This window comes from Armigeres subalbatus, chromosome 1 (genome assembly GCF_024139115.2).
Source record: "Armigeres subalbatus isolate Guangzhou_Male chromosome 1, GZ_Asu_2, whole genome shotgun sequence".
NCBI lineage: Eukaryota > Metazoa > Arthropoda > Insecta > Diptera > Culicidae > Armigeres > Armigeres subalbatus.
The window spans coordinates 118,764,187-118,788,965 of NC_085139.1; the positions used below are offsets into that span (position 1 = coordinate 118,764,187).

A 24,779-nucleotide genomic window follows, 5' to 3' on the forward strand; every position below is an offset into this window, starting at 1 on the left:
CCGTCCTATCCTGGAAACAGCTTCGTTGGTATGGGATCCGTATCAAGCAACAATGATCGAAAGATTTGAATCGGTGCAACGAAAATTCATAAGATTCGCCCTACGTTTTCTGCCCTGGAATGACCCATCGCACCTTCCACCGTATGCAGCCAGATGTCAATTGATTGGCATCGAAACTCTAAGACAGCGTAGGAGAAACGCGAAAGCGATTTTTGTTGTCAAAGTTCTGGTTGGAGAAGCGGATGCCCCCAATATTTTGGCGCTAATGGACATCAATATGCCTGCGTATACATTCCGTTCTAGTGCTTTCTTCCGTTTGCCTCGACAACACCATGACTACGACCTGAATGAACCAATTCGATCAATGATGATCGTATTCAACGAAACGTATTCCAATTTTGACTTCGATTGACAAAGTGATCGTAGAATTTAGGTTTTTAGAGTTAAGATTCATTAAGACAAACATACAATGTCGGATGATCATTATAACAACAATAAACAATATCATCATCAATCGCATTCGGAACCTTCTCTCCTAGCTCCAAGAAACGAGCATATCGAATGAAAACGATTTTGCTTGTCTTCAAGTCAATAAAATGCCACGCTTTGTGCTGCTGGGAGTATCCGACGAACGTCATCTTTGTCGCCTTCGGCTGCAGCTTTGACCGCTTCTCCTTCGGGATGAACCCGTACGCCTCCGAACCGTACACCAGGATCATACGCATGTCCGGCTTAGTCCCGTACCAAATGTCAGAGGGCGTCTCCGACTTCGTTGGCAATATGTTCTGCAGATAGTTGGCTGTATTATCTCCTCCTCCTGCTTAAAAAACTTGACCAACTCTGGGCATTTGTACTCTCCTTCTTGATCCGACCTGATGACCTTCATTGGCCTACCAAGGCGTCTTCATCCAGCGCGCGAAATCACGGATAGCATCCACCGGAGGGGATCTAAGATTTTGTGACAGTACATATACTAACTATACAAAAAGCAGGGGTGGTGGAGGGGTGGTCTCAAAAAGTAGCGGACATCATATTTGAATCACCCCTTGTCCGGAATAATGCAAAAAAGTGAATACTTCCTTCTTTTAAAGCACGCGCTTGCCCGGAATAATGTGAAAGAGTGAATGCCTCTTCTTTTAATGCACGTTACCAAGCACGCAACTGCCCGTAATAATCTGCAAGAGTAAATGACTCCTTCTTTGAATGCACGCGCTTGCCCTAAATAATGCGAAAAAAGTGAATGCCTCTTCTTTTAATTCACGCAACCAAGCACGCAACTGCCCGTTATAAAGCGGAAGAGTTAATGACACCTTCTTTTAAAACACGCGCTGGCTCGGAATAATGCGAAAGAGTAAATTTCTCCTTCTTTGAAAGCATGCATTTTCCCGGAATAAGGTAAAAGAGTAAGGGAACATCCATAAATTACGTAACGCTTAGAGGGGGCGGGGGTGGTTGCCTGAAGTGTTACGATCCTTACAAAATTTTCACATGCAGCATACAAAAAGTGTGACATAGGGGGGAAGGGGGTTGAAAATTTCCAATTTTTGCGTTACGTAATAACTGGATCTTCCCTAAATGACTCCTTTTAAAGCACGCAGATAATTACATGACTTCTACTATAGTTATTTTTGACAGATTATTCAAATTTCAACGCAATCTAATAAAGTGATAAAAAAGTGAGTACATGTTTTTTGTTTTTTTTTTTGACAAATTCGAGGTAACGTTCATTAAGGGTAATAATAGTTCGGGGTAGTGATTATTCGAGGTAATGGGTTATTCTGAACAATAACCTATCTAGATACTGACGTTCGAGGTAGTGACATTCGGGGCAGTGTCATTGAATCAGGTAGAGCTATAGGGAATTATGGACGAGAACAGCTTCACTGGGAAGCTTTCCAAACTGATCAAAGCAACGGTGGATGGTGTGCAAAACTGTGTGCAGATTTCGAGCGATCACTCCAGTTCGTTCGAATCGCGCCGGGAACTAAGACAAGGTAATGGACTTTCGTGCATGTTGTTCAACATTGCGCTAGAAGGTGTCCTGCGACGAGCGGGTGTAACAGCCGCAGAACGGTTTTCAACAGATCCAATCAATTTATTTGTTTTGTGAATGACATGGACATTGTCGACCAAACATTTGCAAAGGTAACAGAACTAGTACACCTACCTGAAACGTGAAGCAATAAAAGTTGGACTGGTGGTGATGGTGAATGCACCGAAACAAAGTACATGCTAATGGGCGGAACCGAGCGGGCACAAACGGAGATAGTTTTTTTTTTCTGAACCGCACAATAATTTTGGTGACAGCACAGAAGGCAACATTTTATTGGCTTTATTTATTGCTTCTTCCTTCATCCTTTTTTTCTTCTTTTTCCTTTGTATTTTTATTTTTCATACTTCAGTCCATATTACTTATTTTTTATTCTTTATTTGTCATTCTTGCTTCTTACTTGATCCTTCTTCTTTCTACATACTTCCTTCTTTTTTCTTTTTTTCATTTCTTAATGCTTCTTTTCTTTCTTCTTCCTTCTTAATTGTTTCTTTCTTCTTTCTTTTTTTTCTTCCTACTTCAGGCGGGTATATAACAGAAGAAGTAGAAATGAATGGTAACTATGCCAGAAATAAATGAAGAAACTGCACCTTAACAAAGTTTAAAAACAGAACGAACTCGAGAGCGTAAAACAGGCACGACTGCATTCAGAAACAAGTGTATAAACCAATAAATCGTCGAATCGAACTTGTTGCGAGTAATTAGGTCAATGATGATTTAAGTGTTAGTAGTGAGACACTTTTTATCTGCACCAACACATATAGATTTCTCCTCAGTTCACCTAGTTGTGCTGATTCGTATATAAAACAAACCATGGGCATCAGTTCCCTTTATAAAAAGTTCGTTTTAGAGTGATCCCATAGCAATTAGCCGAAAATCTCACCTGTACAGAGTTATTTAGAACCTACCTTTACGTACGGACATTCGTACTCCGATTGCAGTTGACCATCCTTCGAGTAGCAAGCCACGTGGAAGCGGTTACCGTGTGAATCGCCAATAAGCACGTCACCTGCGTCCGAGATATCGATGCCGTTGGGGAAACAAGTGACTTTTTCGCTACCAATGCGATACTTGAATGTACCCTCCTCTGAAAAAACGGCCACGCAGTGTCCTTTGAAGTCGCAAACGTAAAAATCGGAACCTAAATATATAAAACAAAAATTGGTAAATACTGAATTTGCAGCATTCTTAATTATAACGGTTAACATACCATTAATTGCGATGTCGGATGGCTCACGCATAAAATCACTGCAATCGAACCAGTGGATGAGATTTCCATCTTCGGAGATAATGAAAACCGTTGGCGAAACGCTGTCAACTGCCACGATCAAGCCTTTGTTTGTTACAGCCAACCCAGCAACGATGTCGATATAACTGAAAAAAAGTAAAGATTATCGGATATATCATGGTTTATTGTGTGTTATTTCTGTTATGTACGTTCTTAAATAAGAAAAAGAGTATATAAAAAACAATAAAAAAAGAAAAGCCAAAATATCATAACATTCAAGAAAATATCAATTATCGACTAATGTAATAGATAGGTAATAGTTTTGATAAGAACTTACCGAATTGCGATCTTCTTGATAAAGTGTCCGTTCTTTGAGAAGATCTGCATACGAGAACGCTCATTGCCCCGATCGCACACGACAAACTTGGCACTCGAGCGCATCACAGCCACCTTGCGTGGATAGAATAGCTGACCTTCCTCCTTACCGGGAACTCCGAAGGAGAACTTGAACGTACCGTTCTTCTCGAAAATCTCGATACGATGATTGTTCGTATCGGCCACGACAATTTCCTCATCCGTTCCGAGGCAGAAGCCATGCGGAGAATTAAACTGTCCTTTGGTTTGTCCGAGTGAACCAAACTTGCACCGAATTTGCATTGGTGTAGCTTTAGTGCGTCCGTTGACCTGGAACCGACTCATTGCCGCCATCTCTCCACTAAGCGACGAATCCATCGACATGGGTGTGGTTGGAAGCATTGTCGATGTTGCAACTGGCAAGCCCGAGAAATCGCTCAACAGTGACAAGTTATCCATAGTTGGATGCGGCGGCATCATCGGTCCGGCCGGTATTTCCGGATTGTTGAGACTGTACTTGGAGAGCGCTTGGAAGGCATTGGGATCACCGGAGATCAGATCAGCCAGCGTAAAGTTGGTAGTCGGATTCGGGGTGTTGACAGGTACGATTGCGTCGTTGATATCGTTGGTTGTTTCCGTCAAATTTGCCAGGCGGTGCAAGTTATACTCACCGATGCTACTCAATCCAGGTAAGGTTGCGGATCCGCCAACGGTTGCCGGTGCCGCCGGCAGGTGATTGTTGGCGACAGGAGTAGATGCTGGTGGTTCCGGAGTGAGCACATGCGGTATCATGTAACTGGCTCCCAGATTGGACATATCACCATCGAAAGATGACTGCATCGATGTTGGCAAAGAAATCGGGCTGCTGGCCGTGACTGATCCAGTCAACGGTCCTTGAGATAATCCACAGCTACCGTTAGTAGTAGCTGGAGGTTTGTTGATCAAAATGGCCATGCCCGGCAAAGACGGTGGCGGAGTCGTTTCCTTTGGACTCATGGGACTTGTTTCGGTGCGGAATGTACCAAACAATTCCGGAGCGATTTGATCGAACTTTTCGAAACTTGGTTGGAACTCGAGAGAAAAATTAACTTCAACTTTTGGCGTAGATCCCATCAAGTTGCTAAACTGCATAGCAATCATTTTCTTCAAGCTCAAAAGTTCCGGCCCGTTGGCTTGATCCAACACCTTTTTGGTGAACTTGGCAGTATTCTCAATCTTCTCGGTGGATTTTTCCACGTTGTGGAACAATTCCATGATCTTCAACTCACGTTCCGAGTGTAGTTTTTCGAGATTCTTCAAAGCGTTGTCACGACACTTTTCCAACACGGCCTTGAAGCTTTGGAAAGACTCGTTGATCAAATCGCGAGCGGTCTCAAACTGGTTCTGCAGATCGTGCAGCGAGGTATCAAGATCGCTCGTAGCTTGATTGCAATACTCAATCTTGGTTTTTGCTTCCTTCATCAAGTTCTCCAATTCCGAACGCATTGGCTTCTCAGCTTCGCTGATAATTTGATAGTTGTGTTCCTTACCTTTGTGTTCGCCGATCAGGCATTCATTGCATACCGGGATTTGGCAGTTGAAACAAAAATATTTCAAATTCTCCGGGGGGTGAACGCTACAGTACAGCGGCTTATGTATGGCGACTTTTTCGGAAGACTTGCGCAAATCTTCCAACTGCACAACTTTATGGTCCTCGAAGCAGCGCATGTACCGGTGGGCATTGTCACAGCTGGCACACAGGAAATTAGCGCAATCATTGCACCGCGAGATGGCCATTTCCTTGCTCTTGCACGAAGTGCAAGCCAACATTGATGGTTCGATGGTCGACAGGTCCAGTACGTTGGTGAGTATGTAGTCCTGATGCAACGCCGCGACACCTTTGGGTCCAATCTTGGTCGATTGCTTGCACGTGGGACATTCGAGTAATCCTTCTATTTTCTCTGCCTCGCCGTCGCTCATCAGCTTGTCGAGGCAAGCTTCGCAGAAAACGTGCAAACAGGACAGGACACGGGGTGAAATGTACTTGTTCCTGAAAAAAAAATCGTTTGTTTTGATTATGAAAAAGTAACTTTTCTAAAGAGGTGAGAACATGTCGACTTATGAAGAGAACGCCCAAAAATTCCGTCACTTTTAGAGAGTAGTAATTTTCAGATGCTTCATACGAGAAGTTTGGCATCGAAGAGAGGGGTTTTTAAAAAATATGTTTGCGTAACTTATTGAATGAGTCTTCTCAAAGACATATAAAAATTAATATATGTCCAAAAAGGATTAACCAATTTCTTCACCTCCGCTCTATTCTTAAACGTTATTTTCCAATTTCTCTTGATCCAAGTTTATCGCTAACCGAAGGTGAAGAAATCGGCGCTAAGCAAAAAGAATACTTACTGGCACAGCGTGCAGTCCTGCTCCATACACTCAGATAGCGAACCCGACTCCAGCTGGTACCCGTTTATAGATTCCGGTGCACCAACACTTCCTGGACCACGCCCACCACTTGTCTCGGGCTCTAATCCTTCGAAGGGAGCAAGGTCGCTCAGCTTGAATGCATCGGCAAATATTGTCCCGGCTGTTGGTGCAATCGGCTTCACCAAAGACATAGATTCCGGCGTTGGTGACATGGAAATTAATGGAGCTACACCGTTGGTAACGACAGGAACGGTACCGACAGTAGATGACGGAACTCCAGAGACGGGAACTGCCGTTGATGATGGCGTGGCAATGGGGGAATCAACCGCTGGAACAACAGTTACTTGGGACGGAGGAGATGCGGAGGTGATAGATGTCGTAATGGGCTTCACGACAGAGGCCGAAGGAACAATATTATTGGAGCCCGTGGTTGCCCCAGCGGCAACGCTATTCCCGGTGATAGCACTTGGAAATGAGAATACTCCTACCGACGCCATTTCCTGTTGTAAATTCCAGAAACTATGACCGATCGCCAGATGACTAGACGAGTTACTTGACTGCACAAAGAATACTGATTAGAAAGTTGAAAGACAGCTTCTGACTTGCACGCACACACTCCGGAAGATCTAGAGTCCAGCTCTAGTATACCTCTTCCGCGGGCTGCTCACGTTCTAACGTGGGACCGAATAAATAAGTGTTCGGTTCAACTGCTTCTAACTTCGTTTCGGTTCTTTGGTGAAAACGATACTTTCCGGCTTCTTCGAAGGATGTGCTCTCCACAGACTAGTTCCGATTCCGAAATCAACGGCTCTTGGTTGACTGCTCCAATCTGCTTCTGTTGCCAGTTGGCGCAAATGACTTCAACGGTTAATGTAGTTGCGTGTTGTAGTATGTTGCGTTGCTATTAGGCCACTGTTTTGTTTTGCTTTAAACAATCCTGCCTAATGTCTGTTAATAAAGAATGCAAAATTAATTAGACACATTTTGTAGAATGCCTATTCTGGCCTTGATCGCATATTGGTAACATTTGCAGCAGTTTTTGTCGATTTGTGTGATTACTGCCAAAGACTTCAGCTAAAGATAATGTTCCGTTTAATTTTTAGAACATTGTTAGTCTTTCATATTACTTCATATACCTATTTCTTCCATGCTTTTTTTTGTCGAATATTACTAATATGCGACCATAGGCAGAATTACGCCCGTATAGAATTCAAGCAAATATCTGACATGTATGCATCTATGGGTAATCCATTCTGTAGGTAAATTTAAAATTAAACATGACTTGCATAACAGTTCTTAGTTTAAAAAATGGGACTGGAATGATAAAAAAAGAGTTTGGTCTGGTTGGCGGTTTGCGATCGTTGCTTACTGCTGGGATATATGCGGATGGATGTGTAAACCTCATGTCTAACAGAAGGGAGCGACATCAGATATATGATAGACAACTTATGCGGATCACCCGAATCGACTCACTACATCTTGATGTTCTATATGTATTTCGATATCCCTCCCTATGTCGATGGTTTTCACAGTCCCTAATCCACGATACATTTTTAATTTCTAACATCTCGATAACATCCCTATATTATATCGATATCCCTCAATATATCGCATAGGTATTCTGTTTTCCTTTTCTCTTTAATATATTCATATTTCTTGCCTACTACACTATATTTGGGTAATAACAAAACCATCAAAAACAAGGGATGACATTTGTTTTGTTATCATTAGTGCTGTCTAATGAGCAGCTGGAAGTCATGACTCATCAAACTTGCCACCGTAAGATGAACACCATTATCATCTCCTTGAGCATCGAAGAGAGACGGAAAGTTGCACAACTTGTATTCGCCTCCGGTTAACTCTTAAGCGGGGCTAACCCATACGTTTAAACATGGTTTAGGGCCTGAGCGAGGGTAACGAAATCGATCCTTACTTAAGGGCCAATTTCTTCACATTAGATTAGGCGTTAAACCCAGCCTATGCGTATGGGTAAGCACTGTTTAAGGGTGAAGTGGAGGTAAAAAACGGCGGAGAGCCCGAAATCGCAGTATTGCTGGTATTGGTACCCAGATACTCAGCCAAGATGATATGCAATTACACATTACATGATCACATATCAGTTCAATCGAAAAAAAGAATGAACCAACATCAAGCCCATTTGTTCCATCTTGGAGATGACCGCGTATGAGTTTCATTATAGTTCAAATAGGGACTTATATACGGTTATTTTACATGTGGGACAAATTTCCTTGATAGTTTTTTCGACTTTTTCGGAACAAACATTTTTAGAAGAAAAAATATCAAGCTCTTTTAGTGCAATGTCATAAGATGAGTAATATTCCATTCAATTCCACCACGCTGTAATCTTTACGGATATTCATTTCGAGCTCAACTCTATAAGGCCGTCTTCAGTGCATCGATTAACTCGATTTAACTGCTACATTCGATAATTCTATGATAAATATGACCATTACTAATTCTAGCTCAAAAAAGAAGAAAAGTCATTTGGAACCGATATGCTATCATAGGAAGTATGGGGAGTACAATGATGCACTCCGTCAGAGAGTCTAGATTTATTTCCCCACCAAGAAAAATTCTGGGCCGTTCCGTGTTAACAAAGAAAAATATTTGCTCGAAACTTCACTTCACTTCAGTATAAAATCACTTAGTTAGGTTATACAATATAAAAGCCGTATTATTAGGCTTTTATATTGTATAACCTAACTAAGTGATTTTATACTATATATTATATATATTTTATAGAAGAAACCAATTCATTTTTTAACGTACATAGATGGCGGAGTTCCACACCTTGAAATACGCTTCATTCGCACAAGTGAATTGCAAGCGTTCACTTTTCATATCTGCCATCGTAAAAAAATGTATAGGTACTTCATGGCAAATGTATGTACAATAAAACACTATATGACTAGAAAGACAGGATTTTTTTCTTCATTAAGAATCCTCAACAGGATGAAAATCAATTTAAACATCACTCCGGAGACCGAAAATATAAAAGAAGCGATAAAATTCAAGGTCTTGTAAAACGTAGCCACTAAAAGCATTCAAAGCACACAGGATCAAACAAAATTCTCACAAACCGCACTTTCACTCAACTGCTATTGGCCAGGTTAGACACTGTTCTGTAAATTACATAACTCAACGAGCACATTCTACTGTTTTTCCTTCTTTCCACGCAATCCATTCCAAACGCTTCTCGATTGAAGTTCGTTGTCAATAAGGTTTAAAGAGCACTTTCCAACAGTTTTTCCTCGAAACTGACCTTTACAATAGGCACAATCACTAAACATTTCTTCTGGGTCTTTATTGAAAACCGCAGCTCGGCGAAACACACACCCCTGATTATCGCCCTGTGATAACTTTTCGGCCAGCAGAAAATCTCATCCAACTGCAAAACTCACGTCACGTAGGTTGCCCCATTCATTCGCGTCACATTAGAATGAGCAAAAAATTTGTTATAGAAAAGGCGTGCCACCATAGCTGGCAACAGACGCACGAAGAATCAATTTTGCAGCGTGAAAATATCGACGTCTCGCGCTGTAACACAACCACTCCACCACAGTTAATATAATATGTACCTCCCCAATTCTATGCCATAGCAGCGACTAACAGCTCTAGACAGAACGCGACCAACCCGAAAGAGTAGTAGCGCGGATGATGATGATGGTCGCTAACAAGATAGACTACAGGAGAGCGCCGAACAGAGGCTAAAACATATACCCAGCGCCACTGTCGTCACACTCGTCGGTTGGTTGTGCAATGCAGACAAATGTCCTTGAAAACGGCACACGATACGGATGCGACGGTAGCGTTGGCTACAACATAATGCAAAAGTTTAAGAACTAGAATATGTACTATTCTGCGCCTAGTCCACCTATACCAAGTGCACCCAAGTGCCTTCGCTCAACCGCCGCACGTTGCTGTGGAATTCGGTGCACATCAGTCACCATAATCACAATCTCCGCTCCCGATGCAGTATTTTATCGAGCCAAAATGCAGTGATTTTCCGCAATGTTTGTTGTCCGTATCGCTAGGTAGGTCTTTGCTAATAGAATATTGCCACAGAGATGAGACGCGAATAAGCAGAGAGCAAGTTCTACGGCGGAATTTAAATAATGTGTATCGTTTGGAGGGGTGATTCTGAATAGGTCCACCCCCTCTAGTGTTACACACTTTTGTACATTGCAATATAATCCCTTATTCCCTAAACTTTGTCAAGCATTAATTCGATATAGACAAAACAGAATTATTTTGAATTACAATAATTTGTGCTTTCTGTCACCAAGTTCGATGGTGTTGTATGTTTCTAGCCTCTTGATTATTATAAATGGATATCAGTTAGTAGGGGAGGAGGTTCGGTTGTGGGCACCCTTTTGTGTTTGGTCCTGGTTGATTTTATGTCGACATTTGCATAGCAATCGAAAGCTAAACTTATAACCTTACTACTAGCAAAGAAATTGATATGATTTCATCGATTCAGAAAAAAATATTGACAATTTAGAAAATTTGACATTTTTGGACATTTTCATTTCGTGGTTTTGAAAACTTAGCTAAAAATAAAGAAGCATGAATAAAAACCACCCAGATTTAAAGACAAGGAATAGTTTATTCATTCTAAAAGCCAGAAGACGCTAAAAAAATTCAAATCAATTCACCTAGCAGTGATGATGCCTTCCTCGGTGCATTAAGGAGGATGTTGAAAAAAACACATAAGAAAGGTCTAAATAGCACTTTAGGTAAATGGGTTTTAATTTTTCATTGATTTACGTTTTATTGGTATGTATGCATCACAGTCAAAAAAATCTTGATTAATCACCCTAGCGGCAATAGTGCCTTTTTTTTCCCTGTTGGGTATTTTAATCACTGCGACCATTTGTTAGATCTATTGTGATATATGCCCCATTTCATATAGCTTTGTCAAGTTGACGCATCATTGCTATGTAGAGCAATTGCATCACCTTGACTACCAGCGTGCCTAATGCCTTTCTCGTTCATTTCAAAAAATAATATTTTGGCCATAAATTTTGATCCCATAGTCCGATCTGACCAATTTTCAATAGGAAACAATGGGAAAGCATTCCCCGTCGAATGCAACTTGTTGCAAGCAAATCGGTCAACGCTTTGTTCCAAAAAGTGTGTGTATAATGACTAGACATGCCCAAAGAACAAAAATATTAAATAAACTCATTATTTCGAACAATTATGTCAAACTAATTATAAAAACTGCCTTAAAACGTTATTAAAAATAAGTTAAGGGACAAGTAAAACGATATTGAATGATTTATCAATAAAATGAGGGTGCCAATAACCGAACCAATAAAGGTGTCCACAACCGAATTTCGCAGCCTTTTTGGAACGAGAAGAAAAAAAAATCACGCTAAAATTTTGATGGCAATCGACATCGGGCCTCAAAATAGATTAAATTTACTGTGTAAATACGCATTAGAACTCACTTTTTGAATTAAATCCTTTAATTTATGACACTTTGAAAAAGGCAAAAAAAAAACTTTCGTGTTGTTTTTCTTGTACGAAAAATTTATTTGTTTCTAGTTCAAGGTAGAGATGCCCATCCGGTTTGATATTGAGCACAAAACATCATGCTATTATAGCAAACAAATGACGGTTGTCAGAATGACAGCATCTCTTATCTGTCAAAAGATACGGTGCCCACAACCGAACCTCCTCCCCTACACCCTCTCACGCTAAATACGAACATTATCTTTAAACCAAATTTGAGGTTTGATTGTTGTTAAACTTGATATATTTTTGGGTTATCACTTCGCAATAATTCGCAATAGAAGACTGCTCATTTCGAGCGTTACCGCATGAAAGTGAGTGGCCCAGTGGTGATGAGTGAATTCAGAAAAAAATATGTTGATGATTTTCGTAATTGTGTTGCTGATGAAATTTTTTGTTAACTTATCTCTCTCTTTCGAGAAGGTAAGATAAATGTCATAGCAGGGAGAAATTTAAAAAAAATGAAATTAAAAAAACATACAGAGTCGAATATTTACAACCCTGCAATAATGGATGGAACTGACATTTTTTAACATAAACTCAATAACTCAGACTAATTATATATTGACAAGTCTTATAATGTCTACACTGCAAAAACATTGTCACCCTCTTTGTGAGAGCATATTGTGGAAGTAACAAGTCGAGGAAGTCGAGACCATTTCCAATCCGAAAATTGTCTAGACCGGGCCCGGGAATCGAACCCAGCCACCCTCAGCATCGTCTTGCTTTGTAGCCGCGCATCTTACCGCACGGCTAAGGAGGGTCCCAAGGGTCTCATAGAAGTGTAAAAATGTATCCGCAGTACAAATAGCACGTGCTATCAAAGCATACACCGCCGCAATCCACTGCGTGGCGGCAAAATTTTCAAAAATATCAAAGTAGCTTTTTCTCTGGAGGTACAATCTGGCGCTTATTTTTGGTTCATACGAAAAATAAGCGGAGGAGCCTTGATTATGGTCCCAATCCCAATACGTTAGGGTGCGGCCAGAGTAGACGCGAAGTGCGAAGCGAAGCGAAGCGTCCATACGATTTGACAGCTCCTTATTATTGATTGTTATTCCTTTGTGTGCAATTTTCGCGCCACGTCGCGTAGACGCGTCTACTCTGGCAGGCACCTTAAACGACAGCTTTCCCAAGAAAAATCTCAGACAAATATTTATAAAATCTGCATTAGAAGGCGTTTGAGCCGCCACCTTCAACATTTTTTAATCAACGCTCCGCCGTTTACAATCTGTCACGCCGTTACTCTACAATTTTCCACGCCGATTCAATTATGTAGAAATCCGTAGAATTTTTCGAGGAAATTCCGAAGACCCAGTGGCACTTTTGTATAATTTCCACAGACATGGCGTTGAATATTTTTCGTGAAAATACCAATGATTTCCTTGAAAATCCTATACATTTTCCCGTTGAAATTTCAAAAATCTTTTCGTGGAAATATTTTCGTCAAAAGCTCGAATAAATTTCCGTGGAAATGCTGTAGAAATTCCAATTTCTCATGAAGATTAAAACATTCCGTGGTAATTTTGAACAACAGCTTGTGGAATAATTTCTTGTGAACTACTAAATTTCGGAGAATTTCCTGTGAAATTTCCGAATAATTTTCCATGGAAAATCCGAACCGTCGAAATCCAAAGAACTTCTCGTTGAAATCATTTTTTTGAACGTGGGAAGGCCGTGTGGCTGAAAGTTATTCGGTCGAAAGTCATTTGGCCGGAGCATTAGCATTGTTTATTCGGTCGAAAGCCATTTGGCCGAAGGTCAAAAAGCCTAACATTGTTTGACGAATAGGCCGGAATGCGCATGCGGACAAACTTGGCGTTAGGCCGACAAAGTCATTTGATCGAATAGGCTATTTGGGCAATACTTTGGCCCGAACGGCGGGTTGTTTGGCAGAAAGGTGCAATTGGCTGATAATGTTATTTTGAGCAAAATGGACATACGGCCGAAAATATCGTTCTGCCGAACTGGTCATTTGGCCGAAATGGTCGTTTGGCAGAAATAGCCATTTGGACTTAGGGATCGACATTTTTAGTCATAATACCCGTTCAGCCAGTGACATTTTCGGTCATACGATATGTTAGGGCAAGCAACTTTTTCAGCCAAATTGCCAGTTGATCGTATAACATTTTCGAAAAGATTTTCTTGTGAATATTTTGAAGAACTCTCTGTGGAAATTCCAAAGCAAAGGACAGTAATTGTCAATTCCGGAGAAAATGATTAACAATTTTCCGTAAAATTTTGGAACATTTTATCGTGAAGAGTTTGAAGAATTTCTCATGAACATTCCGGAGAATTTCTCGTAGAAATTCCAAATATTTTCATTTGGAAATTCCGAACGATTTTACTTTTAAAATCCAAAAAACTTCCCTTGAAAAAAATCCGTGGAAGCTTCAAAGTATTTCCCGCGAAAATCCGGAAAAAAATTCCAAATTAATATTCTGGATTAGTTTTCCAACTAAGAATTTCCAGAATTCCTGGCGAATTAAAAGATATTTTATTTCGAAAAAATACACATAAAAATCTCGCGCTTAGTTTTATAAAGACGATATTGAACTGAACGATTTTTCTTCATCGTTTTTTCGTTAATAACTCAAATGGATCAAAAGTTACAACTGTAATTATTGCCTCTAGTGCAAGATGCAACCATTCTTTATCGACCCAAACCGTTGTTATAAAAATTCTGGTAAAATTCTAAATCAGTAAAAATAATATTTTTGTGTTTAAGACATTTTAAGGCAAATTTTGGGCTGTGCAACATTTCAGAACGAATGAACCATCAGCCCAAAACGTCAGCCCCACATATTAACTGTCAAAGGTTGAGTCAAGTGCCCTGCGGTGTTTTGCTAGTGCGTTTGAATCCGTACGTCAAACAAGACCGAAAATGTCGAGGAAGCATTTTTCATCTATTTTTCAATTTCAAAATTTTTAATTCTAAAGAAAAACTGACACGTTTAGAATGATTACCTTCATCGTTCCCTGAAAAAAAAAACGAATATCGATTCTTCATTTTAGGACCCAATTAGCTGATATTAGTAAAGATTAATGTTTGAATGAAGATTCTGTGTTTATTATCATTTGAGTACAAAATTTGAGAAGTTGTTGCCGGCGACAACTCGCCTACTGTTTTCACGTGAAAAGTTTGAATAAGGGGCAAGCCAGAGTAAACGCGACGTGCGATGCGACGCGACAGTGCAATTTGACAGCCTGTTGATAATGATTGTTATTCTTTTACGTGAGTCGCGTCGCGTCGCATCGCTCGTCGCGTTTACTCTGGCTTGCCCCTAAGAATGAATAAGAAACCCAGCAAAGATGGGACATGCATTAGTTTTTATTTGTTAAAAGTACTGAACTGAGCTGCAAGGCGACAATATCCCAATGTAATGTGGATTAATGATAAGAAGAAGCGTAGTTAAGACAACCAAAATTTTCGATTCAAGAATTTATTGTGAATATTGAACAGCAATATAAAGCATGACCGGGCCGCGATGTGAGTTTGCGATATTGCCTGTGTGATGCAGTAACGATCACTCAAATTGCGTTGCTTGTCTAATGACGTTCACTGATGTCCGTTCATCTATACATCCACTACCATTGCAGAGCTGAGCGATTATTATGAGAGACAAACTATCACGAGAGAAGCTGTTCCGTTTGCGTTAACATGCTGTCGGGCATAGAACACACGCGCGCGAGGTCACCATCACCATACCGCATCATACAGTATTTTTATATTGGCTATCACATGTGAGGGTGGAAAATTGTACGTAGTAGCCGGGGCCAGGTGGAAGATGAGAGATTCGCATTACACCATTCCATTGTCGGTATGATACGGCTGTGGTGATTAGTTATATCTACTTCCGTCGCTTGAAGGACGAGCCCCCAAAATATTATCACAATATTCAATAGTTCTGGATAGCGGTTTGTATGGTACATTACAATTATTGGAACATTAGCCTATTCAGATTACGCCATTTATTGCATGATAAGGAGTAATTTGATCCCAATGCTTATACATTCAATTCTCTTTCCGTGGTGAATTTAATAATAAAATTAAAAAAAAAAAAAACACGTTAATAAAAAGTAATAAAAAAATCACAACTTTGACACGTAGAGGCCTACAACGATTTTAGCATCAGTAGGAGAAATTGGACACACAAGATTCCCACTATTAGCTTTGGATATTTCTCGATGTAACATGCATAAATTTATACGCTTTGAGAAAAACAATTTGATTAGGGGAAATGACGGCTTTGGAAGGTTATTATTCACCTGTCATAACACGAGTTTATACAATCCCATTGAATTCCACCACTTAATACGTATTTCGACCTCAAGGCCGTCTTCAGTGTCTCGTACTTGACTCGACTTGGTTATTATGTCAGGGGCACTTGTGGGTAAAACAATTAGCCAGATAGTTAACGGAGCCTGTAATACAACTATGGGTAGACAACTTTTCGTAGAGCATTACGGAGTAAGAACTACCACACTATGCTCTAGTTCTTACTGTTCTTGTTAATACTTGTTAGGGTTCTATCTAAAATTACGTAAAGCTAAATTTGGTGATTTTGGACCACTCCCCTCCCCATCGTAACACTTTTTGTATGGGAAGTTTTTTTTTCGTATGGATCGTAACGCTCGGCTTGACTCCCTCATTCCCCCTTCAGCGTTACGTGATTTGTGGAGGGCCCGTTATAATGTGAGTGATGGTCGGAAGAGATGGAACAAATATAATTTGCTCTTAGATTACCCATCTTTTGTACCTTTTGGATGGAGTCAATAGAGTAAATTATAAAAACGTAACTCAATCTAAGGTTTCAAAATCGACGACATGAATCTCCAAGCTCCAAAGCGCTGAATAATTAGGAATGAAGCGGATACGAATTTGGTGGATCTGCTGAACCCTTCGACTGATTAGAGCTCTGTGTAAAGGTGAGATTCCAAAATGCCAAACGCAATGAAAACAAACATCTGTACAAAAACGAATTCGGAACTCATAAGAAGGAGCAAAAATATGTTTGAACTTCAGTACCGATGCATGGTCAAAATCAGGATTATCCCACTTATTGTTAAGGCTATACCACAATCTAAAGAGTCCTCATATTAACCCACGAAACTAAAATGCTTATATCTCTGGAAATTTACAACCAATTTCAACAATTTTGGGCTTATTCGATTCATTCGATTCTAATTTTCTCTACTATCAAAATGTTATCAAGATGAACCGATCCGGTCTATTCGATACATGGAAAATCCGGATTCCCAGGAATATGTCCTGCATAAATGATACTGATTGTGGATTTCGTAGTTAATCAGCAATATGGGTATAAAACTTCTTGAAATTTCAGCAGTAGATTGATTTTTATTAATTTGGGTCCATCAGAAATGCAGACTTTCGATTGGCCATTCCAGAACAGGTTTCTCGAAGGGTCGGATCTATTTGGGTTCATCAAACAAGTTCACCCCGGATTGCCAATTCCAGAATAAGCTCCCTGAGGAGTCAAGAGTGTTCATAAACATTTTCAAAGCCGCATTTTGTTTTAAATCAATTTTTCTAGCAATGTGAGTGCAAAATCTATGCAAGGACCACTCATTGACGCCGGGTGGAGACCCACCATAAGATTCCGGACACTCGGAGATATGATCGATTCCAGAAATTCTTCTAGACAGATATGATTTTCATAAACCGTTTGTCACATCAAAACCAATACATGCACTACTCTTCGATCCTAGGTGGCCTCTATCTGATACTACGAAAGTTTGTTCTAAAAATTTGCGCCTTTTTTTTATAAACAATCCGTTGTAAAGTAATGTCCAGAGCCACTAATTGACTTCAGGTGGACACTAAGTTAGCCATCCTTGGGAATCTCCGGATCATCCGGAGCAGAGATTAATTCTTGAAATTCGTCATTTGTTGTGAGAGCAACATTTATGCAAGGGTGGTCCTGGTAGTCCTCAAATGGTGCTCCAGAAGTGCATGGACATCCAGAGCAGTGGTCAATTATTGCAGTTCATTCTAGAAACTTTCCGAAATTTTTTGTAATAGCAGTATAGAAGCAGAGTCTTTGCTCGCCCTTAGAATCATAGGATCGTTACTGTATTGATCGATTTCTCTTCATAGATTTTATATTTGCTTCAGGTGGAAGATTCAATTATCCCTCATTACAACCATGAACCTTCGGCAAACTACTGCAATTCACTACATTGATAAAAAGAAAACATCGTCAAAGATAAATCGATCAATACAGTTACGCCCCTATGATTCTATGCGAGAGATTGCGAATATCATTCATTGATCCTGAGTGGCCACCAAGCAGTCCTCCTGAAATACTGGAATTCCCGAAGCAATCGTCATTTCTTACATTTTGTTTTCAACAGTTGCGCAATCGTGAACCATTTTTTGTTACAAAGCAAAAAAAAGAAGAAGAGACCTATTCCGAATATTTGTCTCATAATATTATGTTCATTAATCTTTTTATTTTAATATTGTGAGCGCAAAATCAATGCAAGGACCACTAATTGATTCCGGGTAGCCACCATGTGGACTTTCGGAAGTTCCGGAACATCAGGAAAAACGTCGTTTTTTTTTTTTTTGTAGCGATCTGGATCCACTGATCACCTGTGTGAAAAAAAAAATGGAACTAGATGCGCTCCCTCAGTAGATAAAGAAACTGGCTAGTCTAATCACTTTCGTCGTTCCAGTTTCAAAATTTACGCCGTGAAGACCGATCAACGACGGATTAAATGTTTAGCCTGAAGATGATCCTTTATGAATTTCGGGAGTACAACTTGCAGACTCACCATCTGATTTCAAAGTGAAAGGAAATTAGCTGTGGCAGATAATTTCTGAACATGGTTCTCCGACGAAGCTGATTACGATGATGCGTAGAACGCTTGATGGCTCGAAATAAAATATGCGAGTTGCAGACGACGTATCCACCGCGTTTGTGACCGTGGAGAGATTGAAGCAGAGTGATGCGCTTTCAAATTTATTGTAAATATTGCACTCGAAGGGGGTGATTAGTAGATCTGGCGTGCAGAAGAATGGCACTATCATCACATGGTCGCCTATGCTTTTGATATTTGCGGACGACATTGTGGTAACGATCGCAGGACAGTAGTGGAGGCTTTTGCCCTAATGAAACAGGAGCCGGCGAGGATAGGCTAAACCATCGACTCTACCAAGATGGAGTACATGGTTGCGGGTAAAGATAAAGGTAGACCTATTGGTGTTAGTGCTAAGGCAGTGCGTGATGGGGAAGTTGTTTAAGAATTTGTATTTGCTACGTACATTTCTTTATGGGAAACTAGAGAAAGATGTGTGGCGCAGACCATGAATCACCAGTTGTATAAAGTGTATAAAGAAGAAAATATTGTGAATCGTATAAAATACGGCAAACTCCAGTGGGTCGGTCCCTTAGTGCGAATGTCGGAAGAAAAAATAGCAAAAACAATATTCACCAGAGATCCGGATAGAGGCCAGAGACTTCGTGGAAGGCCACGAACACGCTGGCTGCTGCACGCGATGAAATTGTACCTGGGAACCCTAAACGTTTAGGAAAACTGAAGGAACATCACTCAAGATTGACAATTATAGTGCTCTAAAATACGTCAGTCATAGATTATTTAGAGCTTCTAGTGGAGTGTCTTCACTTGTCATAAGACGATTTATTACTATCCCATTTTTTTCCACCACTTGAAGTGAACGATCGATTTATTGAAAGTCGCAGCTTTATTGGATGTATTTGAACGATTGGCCACTTCTTTGGATTTTCTAGAACCTCAGAAGGACCACCCTGTGGCTATCCATTTAGATTGCATCAATTATGCTCTCACATTTCTCAACAAGCGATTTCTAAAAACTCACAACTTTCTAGGACGACTCAAAAAATTGACCCATCTTCGAAGGTTCTGAAGCTTCCGGATGCTCACATAACGGCCACACGGTGTCAATGAATGATCCTCGAATTGATTTTGATCGCACACAGCTGCTACAAAAAAAAGTCGCAGATTTCTAGGGGGAGTTTCTAGAAATGATTACCTTTTCGGCTATTCTGTAGCTTCAAGAGCACAACTTAGTGGCCTCCCGGGGTCTACGTTTGGCTCTCGCAATGATATTGCTCTCATTTTGATGCATACATCGTTTTGTAAAATAGTACGGTTTACGAGGATAAATTTAAAAATTTACCCTTTTCTCTGAATGTTCCGAAGTTCCCGGAGGACCATTTAGCGGAGTTTTTCTCTCACATTCACAACAAACCACTGTATTCTAGGACGATTTTCAAGAATTTGTCTCAACTTCGGGTGTTCCGGACCTTCAGTGCCACTTGATGACCAATCGTGGTCAATGTGTTGTTCATGCAATAATGTTACTGCAATGCTACAACAAGTATGTAATAGTTTCCAGGACGGATTTCTATAATTGGCATTACGCCAACAATAGAAACGCAGCTTCAAAATATAATCTTCTACACCTGGTCATTTCTCCTGATGTTCCAGAACATCCTAAAATCCACTTAGTGGCCATCCGGGATGAATGAGTAGTCCTTTTGTATTGATTTTGCTCACTCATTGCTACAACACTAAAACTCTAAAAAGTCTCAGCTTCCTAGGATAAACTTTCAGAATCAGCAACTTCTCCGGATGTTTCGGAGCTTTCGGTGGACCACTTAGTTGGCTTCCTTGCAATGATTTTGCTCTCAACACACGGGTTACAAAAAACAGCAGCTTTCTATTTTTTTATTTATATTTTATAAAGATTGATACCCATTATGCTAGGGATCTATTGAAAAGTATTTATGGCCACTTAACACTCTACAGCAGTGGTGCCAGGAGTGGGTAGGACAAGTAGGACATGTCCTACGTACGAATTTTCTTGGGTGGGACAGACCAGGCATTGTCCTACCCATGATTCTCGGAAGGAGACATCATCTAGGTAATTATTTTAGTTCCAATACTGTGTGGTAGATCGGATGTCTGTGTACAAAAAAATCATTATTATTAGTTTAATATATTAGAAGTCAACGAGAAAACAGTTTTGTAGAAACGAGAAGGAATTTATTCAAAACTAAAAAAATACAAACATCTATAAGCTCGCATGAAATTTGGTCCGCTTGGTGTTCTGAAATCCACAAAAGATCAATTGACGAACACTACGATGCATAGAATTTTCATATAGTTCCCGAAATCCAATCTAATCGAACACAAACGCAGCCAGTACATAGAAAGCATCCTCGAAAATTATTGAGTTAGATGACACCCAATATTTTTGTTGTCAATATTGGGCTTACAGCATACCAGTTGTATGCATAAACGTCACTGCGGCCAGGCCCACTGCGTTGTGTTTTCCGCAGAGATGATTCTTCGAGATGTATCGTGTTCAAGTAGTCACTTTAACATGATACAAAAAGTTTCCGAAGTAAAACTAACTCACAGAATTTCACACAAAAAAGCGTTCTCGAATTCGTAAACCAGCAAAAATACACCGTTCCAGAAAACGTGTTGTTCCCGAAACCGTGAACTTGTAAGATTACGAATTCATGAACGCTTCTCCTTCTTTATTTCATGGGCAGTTTTCTTACCCATTTTCATTGATTGTGCAGTAGCCACTTTGTGAGCAATATGCGGGTTATTTATTCTTTAGTCACGAGACAGTGAAGTTAAATAAATAGTGCTTTGTTGGTCGTGAACTTGTGGAACGCGTCGTTTCAATCGAAATAAGCGTGATTCTTTGTAAGCCGCTGGATTGTTTGGCGTACACTAAAGTCGCTTGAAAACGCGTAAATCCCAAAAAATCGTGTAAAAAACAACTTCATACAAAATCAATTTTAGCGGTTTCTACGACCTTTTAGAAACTCCACGTTAAAAAAAAACGAAGCTCATTGAGTACGCACATTATTTTTATAATGCACATTGAAAGCGTTTTTGAGTGAAACATGGTTTTCGGTTTTATGTCTTTGAGTAGCAATTTAAATTGAAACATTTAGTTGCTTTCCAAAGCGATTTCCTGTACAATACAATCCTTCTTGTAACAAAGATAATCGAATTAATGTATCTCTCCTTATCGTACTTTGACCATCGTTTTGAATAAAAGAGCAACTAGCAACTACGAAATGTACAATCATGAAAGAATATCGATAAGAAATTTACAAATTATGTGAGGATTCTGTCCAGAAGTCCATATTTTTAATATGTAGAATGGTTTATATGTAAAATGTGCATCAATTACTCAACACCTGAAACTGTTTCCAAAATACAGTCAAACCTCCATGAGTCGATGTTCCATGACTCGATATCGACACATGGAAGCAAATTATGCCATATTAAAAAAATATTTTCCGGGCTACTCTGATGGTCCCTTCAAACAGCTTCCCAAGGATTTCCTATTCCACATCTAGATATTCCCATGAGTCGATGGTCCCTTCAATATCGACTCATGGAGGTTTGACTGTAGTAATTTTCCCTATTTGTCCTACCCACGATTTGGAACGTGGACGCGCCTCTGCTCTACAGTCTACGGGAAACTTGTTTGCTATACTCCGGACAAACGCGTATTTTGAAACAAGGTTTATTTCACGTATTTCAGGAAAACGTGTGAGTCAAAAGAATGTATCAATCATTTGCCTTTTTCCGCGCAAAAGCGTATTTTAAAAGAAGGAATCATTCGTTAATCTTATTTCTGACAAACTCGTGCCTTTAAAGAAGGAATTATTTACTAATTTTTAATTCTTGTGGCTTATTTTGGACAAACGCGTGCGTAGCACACAAAAATGATAGACTTATTTCTCGCTTAACAATTGATTGGGGCCTACAATAAAAAGTAAACAAATTCAATTTTAACACCCTTCGATAGCAACCTCTAATAGCTACTAATAGTATGAAAATGTTTCGAATCTTCAATTAAATTACTCAGGCAAAACTAATTTTTGATTGGGCCTACAACGTGTCATTTTCAAAATATGTGTAGGTCCACCCTAAAAAACGGCCAAGCCTCTCGTTTTTTCCTGTCTGAGATAAGCCTTCTCCAACTTCGGGCCGATAACGACATTTTTTCCGAACCGTCATCAACCTTGGAGAAAAAATTTCCCCTCCCGAAAAGCTTTATCCAGTGTTTACTTTCGAAAAATGCCATAAACACAGGGTCTATGAATGACAAGCAAATGTAGAATGACTTATCAAGAAAACCTATTCCGGAGAAAAAATGAAAATAGGCTTAAAATTGTATTTTAACGTTTTCGACACATTTTTGCATGTTTTCGATGTAATTAAGGTTATGGATGGATAGACAGTGCTGATTATATGCTTTTAGGATTTTTTACTGCTTTAACAGGGCTGGTAGCGATAAATGCCGTTCAAAATAGTGACATTAGTGACCAACGATGACGAAAAAGTGACCAAATAGTGACTTTCAATTGCAGTAGAAGTGACCAAATAGTGACTTTTGTATAGAGTGTTTAACCTTGTATAGAGCTACAAGTTGCATTAACATTGTTACGGTATAATTCGTAGATTGCAAACTAGTGTTTCATTTTTGATATGAAATAAATAAACAACAATCTTCACTCAAAATTAACGATTTGCAATTCTTCCACCTCACCGGTAAGATTGTAGTTCAATCAATTAAGGAAAAACAAACAACCATGCGTTCACCATTATTTTACATGCAATTGAGTCATTTTACACCACCATCCGGACGTTTTGCTCCAAGCCTATTTTTGAAACATTTTTTTTAATTCATTAGAATGTCATAAAAATCTAAATGTTTTGAATAGGAGATCATTGTGAAATGTAGCTGGGTTTGTAAATTTTGCATCTACACTTAAAATGGTTCGGTATTCTTGTTCATATTGGTGAAAAAATCAAAAAAGCTTAAAGGGTGCATTTTGGACCGTTCTCCCCTACGGAGTTGGAGTTGGATATTGAGGATGATATTTGTTGAATCAGCCAGAAGCTCCCATCATATTAGGTAACACACAACGAGAAGGTATCTATCCGGCGTTACGAAAAACGGGTAGTGTGTTACAAGTTGTTACCCAAAATTATGTTGATAATTACAACATTTGTTGTTTAATATGAGCTCGAAGTTTTCTGTATAACAGCAAAAGAATGATATAAAATGATCTAATTGGTCCCCAGGCAAAGAACTATTCGGACTCACAAAGTTTATAAATATTTTATAGGACCATTTGTTTGAAAAATATAAAGTAATTAAAATAATGGAGAAACTTAAAAAATACGATTTTTCCTGTTATTAAACTACGGTTTAATAACAAATCTAAATGAAAGTTTTTGATATTTTGAACTCGACGTGGCATTCTAAAGAACATTCTGAAAATCCATTAAAAACATCCACCCCTATTCTTGTTTATGGACGAACGAAACTTTCGAACGAATGCAGTTCGTTCGAATCGTTTCCCCATTTGATTTTGCTGGCGTAAACGAGAATGCGCATCAGCTTTCGTTCGAAAGCGCGTTCGTACGTAAACAAGGATAAAGGTGATGGTCTCTTAATAAAAATTAACAGTATTTGTACAGCACAGTACTAAACCCTTCCGCACGAGATGGCATATGAGCAAATCAAACCACCTTGGGGTCGTACACATATTACGTAAGCAATTTTTCTGGGTTTTTCGACCCCCCCTCCCAACATGTAAGATTTTTTTCATACAAATGATTTTTTATTTATATGGAACGTAAGATATTGACCGACCCCCCTCCCCCCATAAGTGCTTACGTAATATGTGTACGGCCCCCTTCCTTTTGCCAGTGCAGTGGAGACGGGTCTACTACGAAAGGCCGAATCACGAATGGCCGAATAACAAGAGCCGAAACCACATAAGGCCGAAACACAAAAGGCCGAATGAACTCGGCAGACCAACAAAGTGGACCGGAGCGAGCGCGCGCGGGAATTTGACTTTTCTCAATACTACTGATGATGACTAATTTACTGCATCAGCATTTTAAAGAGCTAATATTTATATATATACAGTGTTCAGTTATGTTCATCTTTTCATTACTGCAATGAAGATTGATTTATTATGCAATATATAAGGATTAAAATTGACTCTGTAAACACCGTCACACAACTTCTTTCAATTGAAAGATTGAACTTCGACGATCAACTGACGTTAATATCTCAACTAAATAAGATTGATTAAATCGCCGCTAGTAGTTGCAAAACACGTGGACAAGGTTTTCTTTATGGGG

The 24,779-nt window shown here is 39.6% G+C and overlaps 1 protein-coding gene across 3 annotated transcripts in view; it reads right to left on the reverse strand.

The window, feature by feature from the left end:
• Window positions 1–24,779, reverse strand: part of LOC134205036 (B-box type zinc finger protein ncl-1-like) — a 36,131-nt gene that overhangs the window by 8,629 nt on the left and 2,723 nt on the right. For all 3 annotated transcript variants that reach the window (XR_009978044.1, XM_062679902.1, XM_062679903.1), the window contains exons 2-5: window positions 6,018–6,986; window positions 3,616–5,661; window positions 3,261–3,424; window positions 2,959–3,191 (exon numbers count right to left, since the gene is read on the reverse strand). Coding sequence is in view for 2 of the 3 variants with exons in the window: in XM_062679902.1 (XP_062535886.1) it covers window positions 2,959–3,191; window positions 3,261–3,424; window positions 3,616–5,661; window positions 6,018–6,535 (2,961 nt within the window). In the remaining variant the exon portion in view is untranslated. The remainder of the gene's footprint in view (window positions 1–2,958; window positions 3,192–3,260; window positions 3,425–3,615; window positions 5,662–6,017; window positions 6,987–24,779) is intronic.